The 11,834-nt window shown below is 39.7% G+C and overlaps 1 protein-coding gene across 1 annotated transcript in view; it reads right to left on the bottom strand.

Annotated features, from left to right (window-relative positions):
* Positions 1–542: 542 nt before the first annotated feature.
* The window catches only part of LOC114800371 (guanine nucleotide-binding protein G(i) subunit alpha-2-like), a 52,464-nt gene continuing 41,172 nt past the window's right edge, over positions 543–11,834 (bottom strand). The window contains exons 4-9 of the mRNA XM_028997651.1: positions 9,739–9,899; positions 5,172–5,300; positions 3,332–3,461; positions 2,842–2,995; positions 2,338–2,553; positions 543–1,870 (exon numbers count right to left, since the gene is read on the bottom strand). Coding sequence (XP_028853484.1) covers positions 2,363–2,553; positions 2,842–2,995; positions 3,332–3,461; positions 5,172–5,300; positions 9,739–9,899 — 765 coding nt within the window. The 3' untranslated portion in view covers positions 543–1,870; positions 2,338–2,362. The remainder of the gene's footprint in view (positions 1,871–2,337; positions 2,554–2,841; positions 2,996–3,331; positions 3,462–5,171; positions 5,301–9,738; positions 9,900–11,834) is intronic.

Genomic DNA, 11,834 nt, shown 5'->3' with positions numbered 1-11,834 from the left:
ACTAACTCTTATCATCAGAGATTCATATCATATTCTGACTTTCATATCATTGTTTCATTACAGTAACCACAAAAACAAGAGTTGTTCATATACCATGGTCCATAATTATTGGAAGTTCATTTTACTTGCATTTCCCTTTCACAGGGAATTTGCACATTGAATAAACAATTCCAATTCCAGTTTACAGACAGAGTAATTTTTTTCATCATAATCTTGATGCTATTGTTTTCAAAGGAATAGAAATAATGCAGCACCCACCTGAACTTGTAGCAGCAACAGACATTTACAAGTACGGTAGCCAAATGGAATATTTAAGGTTGAATTTACTGCTCTAACACAATGTTTAACAATGAATCCTTACAGCAACTATCATAACTGGACACCGCACATCAAAATGTTTGGATGAAGCAACAATCACGTTGTTTAACATGAACCACTGAATATTTAAATTTTATTACTTAATCGTTAAAAAAGGTGCTGCTGGACATTGTGGTAACATTTTGTCTTGGAATATTCCTAACAATGCTACTTGTAGCCATATGCAGATGGATTGCTGATAAAATCTTTATTTCTTTACACATCCAATCAGATGACTTTCTACTTAAAATTATGAAGTGGTAGCAAAACAGTTATTAAAATGATCAAATCTGACTAGTTGCTTCAAAAAAGACTGTAATGACTGTAATGATACACCAATATCCAGAGAAACTCTCCAGATGCAGGATTTTCCACCACTTTTTATGTCAGATATATATAGTTAGAAAAGCAAATTAAAATCCCAAATGGTGCAAATTAGCATGAATATTATAAAACTATAGAATAAAATCAAAGCATGGAGCTCTGAGAGTTTGGCAATAACGACAAAATAATAATAATAATTAAAAAAACACATATGGCCTAGTGACTTGAAATTTTATTTAAATTAACTCATTATATAGTACTTTCAATGCATTTTAATCTTTACCAAAACTATCCTTTTCAATTAGAATTTGTCTCATTCATCACTATATATCCTTACACTGTGTTGAGAACAAGGAGCAGAGTAAAAGTACAGAAGTTCAGTAGGTCAACAGTACTGACAAAGCATCTCTACGAGTCCATTGTAAACTCAAGGCACAAACAGAATGCAAAAGACGTGGAATGGAACAAAGGAAATAAAGAATGTTAGGCTCATACTTTTAAATATCAGTTAAAATTGAGCACTTTGCTCATTTTGTGTGTTTTTTCCTCTCTTTTTACAAATTATTTTCTCTTTTTATTATATAGGAATGTTATGCTATTTTGTGCAGATTACTCAGCTAATACAATGGCTGTCTTCAGTCATGCAGGACGAAATGCAGTTTGGCTACGCATGAGGACTTCATGTAAACATTATTTAAAAAAAAAAAAAAAAAAAAGCACTTTCCTTTTTAAATCATACTTTCCATGCCTGCAGTTCTTTAAAAAATAAGCTTTATGCAATTAAAAGATGAATAAATTTTGCACATCAGATTCTCTAAAGTACAATAAATGTATTTTATATAAAAGTTTTTTTTGTTGCTTTTGCTAATAATTGAAAATAAATGCAGAAACAAAGACATATCGATTTTTGTGGTCAAAGCCAAAGGAGATAAGTGAAATATGGTGCCCACCTTCAAAATTAAATATCAAAACATACACTGGGGGGGTAAATGTTGAGTTAGAGAAGGAGAAGACAGGACAGCCAAGTTTTTATAGCTCTGCCAGGCTCTCTGATTTCTCAGTCTCTTAGTTGTCTTTATATATATAAAAAAAGCAGATCAAAGCAGGAATCGTGGTTGGCCAGTGCAGTCGGTCATGACATGTCCACCCCTCCCCCAATCCCTCTGGTCTTCAGAGCTGTTCAAGTAATCTGAGGACACAAGTGGACAGTAATTCAGTATACAGTAATTCCAGGGACATGAAAGTCAATGACAGACAGGACCGGTTAATCGTTGCAACTACGTGAGCATCACTGACAACATTTCCTGGAAATGCTGGAAGAAATATATAAAAGAAAAATTCGAAATCTTTAAAAATAAGTTACTCTTCAATCATTACCCATAGTAACAAATCTTTTAATAAAACAATATAAATAAAGACAATAAAAAAACATGCCATAAGAATGGCCAAAACACTCTTTATACATATCACCTTTAATCCTGTTCACATTTGGTTATGACTAATGAGTGAATTCCTTGCTCCCTCTATGGGAAAATCTATGGACATAGATGGCCAACTTCCTTGATAATCCCCTTTCTCAGTTTCCCTCACTTCAGTGGAAATGCACTGTTCGCTCCCCCAGGTATGGGTTTCTGTCTAGAGGTGGCATGCACTCACCTTGGCCTTTCCCACAGCCTTGGCTTTAGAAGAGACCACAGTCCTTCAGGTTGTTTTTGATGATGACGTCGGTGACCGCATCGAAGACAAACTGCACGTTCTTGGTGTCGGTGGCACAGGTGAAGTGGGAGTAGATCTCTTTAGTCTCCTTCTTCTTGTTGAGATCCTCAAACTTTGTCCGGATGTACTCTGATGCCTCATCATACTTGTTCTCGCCTGAATGTACAAAGGGAAAAATGATGGCAGGGAGAATGGAGAGGTCTCTCTCTGACAGTGCAAAACCGTTTATCTCCATTCCACTGACTGTCAGTAACCACCCTCTAATTAAATGACCACTCCGCATTTCTGCAGTACAATCCTGCACTCTCATCAACCAAGGAGATCATGACTAATTGACTTACAAGATGGTATTGATTACGCATAAACTATATCTGGAGTATTGGCACTGCCACTAAGGCTGCAAAATAATAAACAAAGCAGGAAGAAAAGGAAGAGTATATTTACCAGAGTATTCTGGGAAGCAGATGGTCAGGGGGCTGTGGGAGATCTTCTCCTCAAAGAGATCCTTCTTGTTGAGGAACAAGATGATGGACGTCTCTGTGAACCACTTGTTATTGCAGATGCTGTCAAACAGCTTCATGCTCTCGTGCATGCGGTTCTGGAAGAATTAAGGTGAAGCAAGACAGTGTGGGTTAATAGAACTTCTAAGCAGAACCTGCAATATGTGGAACCCTCTAGCAAGAGAAAAATATATGTTCCAATATATTCCAGCTAAAGATATTATTAAAATATGTTATGCATAACATGTTTTCTTGCAATTTTTAAAATGCATTCAATAGCCATGGTGCATAAAAAAATTCAATATGGTATATATTTTATAATCAGTAATATATCAATATAATATAATATAAGACCATGGCTGAACTCTGAGGGTCCCTATATTCAAAACCCATTTCATGAAACATTATGATTGATGAAAGCATGAAAGCTTCACCATTTCCTCATCTTCAGCCAACACAAGATCATAGGCACTCATGGCAACACAGAAGATGATGGCAGTCACGCCCTCAAAACAGTGGATCCACTTCTTCCGCTCCGAGCGCTGACCACCTACATCAAACATCCTGCAAGGAAAACCAGGCAACGCTGTTAGAATGCTCACCTATAATTTACACTGTTAGGAATGTTAGCAGAACCTGACTGCGACACTGAACAATCTAATGGTGGTATAAAGGTCCATCTATAGGGTCGGAATTAAACAGTATAGGACTGCAGTTTGGTAACCTATGCAGACAAAGTAGTGGTTTCTTTGTGAGGAACCACAAACCGTTTCAGAGATTATACAATGTATTAAGCCCCTAAAGAAATTGGACGGGTAATATTTCATGGCTTACATAAAGTGGATGAAGTTGGAGAGTAGACTGAGATAGCAAGTATGGCAACTGGTACAATATGACGAGCTGAGCACTGATAAAAGCCCCTTAAATAATAATCCACCAGCAGAGATAGTGGATTTAGGACTTTCTTTTGGCAAGAGCACTCACAGGCAACACACAAAGCAGCAATTACTGTGAATGCATTCTGGCTATATGGCTATAACAACCATTTGGTCTGTCAGGAGGATTGGGGAGGACTGGTATTCCAGGAGCCATGGTCTCAGTAGTGGGCATTGAACGTGTTATAAAGACTGAGCAATTTCTCTTTCCCCAATGCGAGAGCGTTACCATGGATACCCCCAGCACGTGGACCCAGAGCCACCCTTGACACGCTTCCTGACCAAGTTACTGAGGAAGGCTAGCACAATGGGTGAAAGGAAGGAAACAGGCAAGTGAATTTCACACCTGAGGGTGGGACTGTGGGAAAATGAAGGGACTTTGGTGATCTGACTGCCTGTCTGTCTGGTTCAGTCACAGTTAAGCCAAGAGCAACAGATTAAAATAATGAGACGTCTGCTAGCAATCCTAACCGCTTCAGTCTGAGTCACAGACAGGAAAAACACGACACACAGATGTCCATACAGTTTACCAGTGACTTCTCTCTTTCCATCTCTATTTCAACACACACTTGTCTCTAAACATTTGGGAAACCACGCTAGTGATCACAGCAATGTAAAATATGTACTATGAAGCAGACACTACTGTCCATCCTTACACTTAAATTATGTCAGTAACCAAAAGCAAATCATTATGTTAATTTAATTTAGTCTCTAACACACACACACACACACACACACACACACACACACACACACACACACACACACACACACACACACACACACACACACACACACACACACACACACACACACAGACCTTGACTAATGAAAGCACAGTGAGAGACTGATTGGTGAGCTCAGTCCCATTTGATCTCAAAACTCCAAAGCTCACGCACGGACACCTGGCCTTCTCTGTCGTTATTACTTTTAATTACATCGCTAATTCAACTACCTGAGCTGACAAACCGATCCTACTTCATACTGCAGGGCACATTAGTTACAGGAAAAAACGGAAAATTATGAACAAAAATTTGTACTTGTGTCATTGTCTTGGTGGCATTTCCAAAAGGTTGATTCTAAGCGCACACTGCAATACAGGTGTACACGAATCTTAAGAAAATCAGATTCTTTCTGGTTTCTCTCTCTCCATTTTGTACCTCACAACCCCTGGGGAAGCATGATCAGAGAACAAGAGCCTCCATTTTAGTTCACTTCTCTTGTCATGAAATACCTTCTTTTACCATTCCGACTTTTATATCTAGCTTGCCAATGCACACGTACACACACACACACACACACACACACACATTGTAAGGAACAGGGTGTGTGGTCTCACTTGAAATGGAGGTCCTTGAAGGTAAAGTGAGTCTCCACAATGCCGGTGGTCTTCACTCGGGTGCGCAGAACATCCTGCTGTGTGGGGATGTAGTCGGCTTTAGCTATCCTCTCTAGGTCATTAAGATAGCTGGGGAAAGATAAAGACAGTTGTTAAACTAATATCTTGCGTTACATTATTGTTTATAGGCTATGACTATGTTGCCATTCAAATGCACATAATGTCTATAAAATATATAATTATAATTATATATATATATATATATATATACACTCTCTCTCCTCTCCCTATATATGTATGTATGTATGTATGTATGTATAGAGAGAGAGAGAGAGAGACTTTTACATCATTTGCCAGACACTCTTATCCAGAGTGCTTACATAAGTGCTTTAATATATCTGACATTGTTTGGTTTCCTAGTACCCAATCTGCAAAAACCATTGGTTCAATAACTCAGAACCCAACTTTTTTCTACTAAATATATGTAAGATCCTTATTTATGTTTTTATGTATGTCTATGTGTTCACATATACACTAACTTCAATTGGCTTGTTTTTCCCAAGACTTCTCAAAAGAAATCTTCAGATGTCCTCGCCACAGCAATGGAATTAAATCAGCCAGATGCCATTCAATTCCCAGTGTTTAGAGGAAAAACAATTGCATTGTCATAAGGAGGCCGGGGGGAAGCTCCAATTGCACATCATTACAGATACCTCTTCTGTTCCTGTCGGAAAAACCTTAATTCATGGAAAGAGGGAGTCATTTGTGGATCTCTTAGCACAGACCACCCATTGCCTTCTTTAAAAACAAAAAAAAACCCCATCAATTTCATCTAAGTGGTCATACAATTAGAATGAAATTATTTCTTGGCCAAGCCCTGGGCAGCTGTCACTTTCAACCTTCACAGCTCATGTTAAATTAGGTCCATGTAAACAGCTGCCCCCCTGCAGCCTTGCAGAGGCAAAATCATTCTAAACAATTCTTCTGGATTGTCCAGTTCGAATCCGGCAACCTCACGATTATGGGTATGTTTCCTTAACCACTAGGCCAACCACTGCCCTAGACTTTTGGTCTAAAGCACGTTTGAATGTTCTCTTTTAGTCCATGACTAGGCTTAATCGATGAATGGGAAACAACCCCAATATGTTTAAGACACTGAGTAGATGAAATTAAGATGCCAAATATCTCAGCCAACCAATTAATTTAGTTTGCATTCTTTTTCATGCTGTTGGGAATATCAGATTTCTGAGAATACAAGTTGCAATGTAAAAGCTCTAGTACAACAAGTCACTTTGCTTGCCTGACAGATGTTTTACACTAATATAGAGAGCTTAATCAAGTGTTGATCAAACTTTGTAACATTAAGAATACAAAATTAAAAGTTGATATGTATCCAGCAATCCTTCTTTGTTTCTATTTTTTTAAGAGTTTCCAATATTAACCATTAAATAGATGCACAAAAAAAAAAACAATATGATGCTTGTACTTTGCATGACACCAATGTAGACAGCAAGCCACAAATTCAAAGATCACAAAGTGTGTAATATGTCCACTGTAGAAACCTTAAAACATTTCTCTGATTTAAAGGATTGTTTTATAGCTACTGTATTGGTTATCAGCAAAGTTACCTCTAAACAAGAATCGTCTGTCTTCTGCAACTTGATTTGGCATGATCTATTTGGTATTGCTTGATTCTGACCAAAACAAATGAATGTGTGCAAACTGAAAATTGTTTTTGGATAAAAAGCTATTTGACTTTGGGAATAAAACAAATTGGAAAAAATAAATCAGTGAAGGTGCGTCAATGCACACAAAGGTTCATGATTGTTTTGTTGTTTGGCTTAGAACAAAAATGAAGATTTTTTTGGTTTTGTTGCTGGCATAAAAAGTTGGTATAAATGTTGCCTTTAGAGCATTCTTTCACTTATTAGCCCCCCTCCGAAGTTGCTGTGATTCATTTGTACAGGGCTTTGACCTTTTGTGAAGCAAGCCTGATCAAACGGAACGGTGTTCGGGAGTTCCTGCTTCCCATTGGCACACAAAAGCGACTCATGTTGAGAGAGAATTACGGCTTGTTCCAGGTTCAGGACTGAAAAGTAAACAGTGTTTCCCATCTCAAGGATTTATCCTGGCCACAGAAAAGCAGACAAAGTCAGGCCAAGGTGATAAAATTAGCACTGGTTTAAATTAGAAGAAATGTTCCATGCTGGGTGTCCTTTTGTATACAAATTCTGCATACAGTCCATTTTTGTTGCATATGTTATTGGTGAAGGATTTTAATGTCCTTCTATTTTAAACTCCCTCAGTTTCATTAGATGGAAAGCCTCATCTAGTTCAACATTAATGAAGTCTGGCACTGTTTCATATTGAGTATATTTTCTGAATTCTTCATTTTGTTCAGACCTATAATATAAGAGTACTCTGGGTCTTTCATCTCTTTGGCCTTGGTTCCTTTCAAGCAGAGATTTTTTTAGAGAAGAAAATTTGTGCCTGGTGGGATGGTTGCCGTTTGATAGTAAAAAGGTGAAAGCTCTGCACTGATTGGTGCAGCTTTGCTCCATCAACAGCCTTAACAGTCTGAAATGTTTCATTTCAAAGCAATCCTGTGCACTGAAATGCAAGTTCCATACCACCTGCCATGTGGATCAATCTTATAATATGATCCTCTGTGTCATCTATTTGTGGGGGGAAGAGAATGTAGTATATGCCCTAGCCCTGCCTGACATGCACCTTCCTTCCACCACTGCATCCTGCTGGCCTCAGGCTTCTGCACTGTTCATTAGTGTGGGGCTGAGTTTTCCCCAGGCAGAGAGTAAAACCCAGATGCTGAGGGCAGCCGGGCAGCCAAAATGTTCTTTGGTCTAATGAGCACCTCCACAAGCTGAGGTGGATACCACAGGTAAAGCCATGTAAAAACATGTGGCTCTCAAACTGTTAAAATCCTTAATATATATTTTTTATTTGACAGTACAAAGTGAACAAAAATGAAAACTCATTTTAGTGTAAATGAGATGAATACTGATCTTTTTCAATGTGAGTAATTATAGTGTGACTTGGAACGTTACATTTTTTCCAGAGCTGGTTCTCACTGCGAAAAGTTTGAGAGCCACTGATATTGAGGCTTAAGAGATGGAGCCTGTTACATAGGGCGGTTTCCACATCCTTTTTTTGGTTACCACACCCTGTACTAAATTTGGGAACAGTCTGGCAACACACAGATGTCATCACTTGCTCACTCTTCCTCCTCCACATAGAACGGCTCTGTTTTTCCCCCCAGATGGATGCCACAGGGCCGGGAGCTGCAGTGTCAGGGCGGGGTCGCGTGTGCGAGCAGAGCACATGAAACCACACACTCCTCCGCCTGGAGTCCTGACCCTGGTGCTCTCTCACTCTCTTTCCCTGTTCAGCGCTCTCTTGCAGGGGGAGTGCACTTTTAAACAGTCACACTTCAGTGCTACACCCACCCATCAGGCGCAGGCGACAGCTCAGTTCCTCTAAAACGACCCCATTCCAATAAAGCTAAATTTGTTGTGGAAATAAGAAATATATTATTAACGGCTGTGTTGACTTAACACGGTGGCTTAATTACACTGATGGAAAGACATTTCTGGACCAATAAAGAACTCTGTCGCCCTTTGTTAGCCTTCATTGTTTCTCTGATAAAACAGCCATCTCTATCGGTGATGACTCCCACCCCCACAGCGTAAATTGATTCTGAGTAAATTGGGCATGGGAAAAATTCCGGGAAATCCTGACCTAGGCTGGCTCCTATTTTAAAAGCAATTGATTTCTCAATGAAGCGATAACGTATAGGATTCACTGGCCTGATCTCCAAAATCCCCTTATCATAGCGGCATGAAAGAAAGAGAGTTGGTTTTGACCAAATGATGAGTGAGAGTGAAAAGAGCCAAAAGCAACAAAGCTGGAACTCTACAAACTAAAACTAGTAATATAATCAAATAAGGAGGCACTTTCTTATAATAAAAGTATTTACACAGACACCTAATTACATGACTAGATGATGTGGCATAGATAATTACACAACCTTCTACACTGATTTATTATACTATGTTGCAGTACATTCACAAATTCAGAGACAATTTATTTCAAAGCTACTGTATTAAGTGCCAATACTGCAATTTCCGCAATTCACCAAAAAAGGAACATCTGAGTGCCTCAAAAGCTTTAAAAGAAAATACAGTTTATGAGGGAGACTTAGACTGAGCAGAAAAAATTAACATTTTTTAAAAAAGAAAGCAGCTGTAGGTTACTGAACCTTTGCTGAAAAGGTAAAAAAACTAAAATGATAGCTATGTACATTCAAATTACATTTACTAGTAAGTTAATTGCAAAAATACATTACTTAGAATACAGATACATTTAATTTAGTGAAGATTAGGGTCTTTGTACCTTCTGCCTATTATAATAAAGAGGGCCCACATAATACAATAAGTAAAGCAACCACGTTAAGCCCTCAAATCACCTAAATTTCATGGAGGCTTGACTGAAAATAATACAAAGAAACAAGAAGAGTAATAAATAAGAAATTCGAACAGATGACACTCACTAGGCAGCAGAGTCGTTGAGCTGGTACTCGCGGGCACGGGTGAAGCAGCCCTGTACCCCTCCATCCGACCACAGGCGCTGGATGGCCTTGGACAGTTCATCGGGAAGGCTCCCCTGCTCTTCAGCTCCTGCGGACAGGGCGAAGAGCTGACGTGCGTCCTCCTGCAGAGAGGAACAAACATGATATCAAATCACAGATGTACCACACTGACATTATAATGCTTGACTGATCCAAATTTCCTTTCCTTCTCCCACCTGCTGCTATAAAGAGGGCCAAAGCTAACTATGCTCTTAAAATCAAGGGACATTTCTGGAGCACAGGGCAGTGGTGGACTAGCGGTTAAGGAAGCGGCCCTGTAATCAGAAGGTCGCTGGTTCGAATCCCGATCTGCCGAGGTGCCACTGAGATGCCACTGAGTAAAGCACCGTCCCCACACACTGATCCCCGGGCGCCTGTCATGGCTGCCCACTGCTCACCATGGGTGATGGGTTAATTGCAGAGGACAATTATCACCTGTGATGCACAGCACACAGTGAAATCACTTCACTTTCAGCATCACACACTACATCAGTTTCTTCATCCTGAACATCACCTTTATTTGATGATTTCAACGTAATGTCATCACTCATTCAACTGTGTTTAATGTAGTCCATTCTAATTGTTCTGGATGGTGTTTTTTGGTTTTCACAGTCACAGTCTCCACACATCATGCATGGAGAGAATGTGACTCAGTGAGAAGCAATGTCTTCTGCACAGTTTCTGCATGCTAAACACTGCAAATCAATATGTTGCGTCAATTGTTTTACCCTGCATGTCAAAATTCAAGGTGCCACAAAATCTGACCCATAACCCCAAGACCCTTTATTATTCTTATACCAAAGAGCTCAATGGGGTCATGTCAATAGCACTTTACTCGATTGTCTTGTTGTGCTACAAAGGCCTGTTCGTGCCTTGCATGAAGACAGTTGATGTATCAAAGAAATACAAGAAAGAAAACAAGAGATTATTATGGACTGTAGTTTAGGAAGTCTGGCACAAACCCTTCCCTCTGCATCAGGGGAGCAGCTGTTGAGTGGCTTTAAGTACACAAGGAGGTGCAAATAACTGATCACCTCACCAAAGTAAAGATAGAATAGAAAGTAAAACTAATGCCTCTATGTCTTAAGGAGGCCAAATTCCACTGGCCTTCAGACATCAAGACCAGAATCACCAGGCTCAGGAGAAGCAGATACAGACAGTGCTATGCTGTTATTCCAATATAGGGCAATTTGAGACTGTATCCTACAACAAAAACAAATCCTACACATGGCACCTTTAAAGGGAAATGTTGAGTGGGCACATAACCATTATCAAATCAGTCTGCTGATGTGGTTTGGACAGAATGAGTTGGAGAGGAAAAAAAAAAAAAAGAGATAGAGATGGACTTTAGAGATAGATTTAAGGACACCATAAAGCCCTAACTGATATGGAAATATGCGTGAGGATGTATCTACAGCAGTGGGGGGGGGAGACAGGCAGTACCAGAGACAGGCTTTGGCATCATCACTGCCCACGAGTGTGACATGCGGGGTTATTGTACTTGTCGGAGCTATTGTTTGGCTTCGTTTGTTGCTCTCCTGTGAGGGAGGTGACCCTGGGCATCACAGCCTCAAAAAATGACTCTGAGTTAATTACTTCTCCAGGGCCGGTCGTGTCTCGAGCTCAATCTGCCGAGTGGGAGCTGCAATTTCTTCCATCCTACAGATAGCTGAGAGAGAACTAGACACACTTCTCTCTCTCCCACTTCTCCTCAATCTCCCGCAGAGGAAGGAAGACCGAATGAAGTTGGGTAAACAAGGAGCAGAAATGGACAAACCAGGTCCACCTACCCAACCTCTGAGACTGGGTTCAGCTTAGGTACAACCCAACAGACAATCCTCTCTATATCAGACAATAGCCAAAAAGTAGGTCACTGTGGGAATGCATTTAAATGAGTAAATGAGTGTGCACCATCTCTTCTGTAATTAACAGCGTCTATATTTGTGATAGAAGCTGGGGAACCGGCAGAGGAGCAGACCTGGTACTGAACATACTGTTATGTAAATGTAAGATGCTGA

Source organism: Denticeps clupeoides, chromosome 12, assembly GCF_900700375.1.
Source record: "Denticeps clupeoides chromosome 12, fDenClu1.1, whole genome shotgun sequence".
NCBI lineage: Eukaryota > Metazoa > Chordata > Actinopteri > Clupeiformes > Denticipitidae > Denticeps > Denticeps clupeoides.
This window is presented reverse-complemented; position numbering and strand designations above follow the sequence as displayed.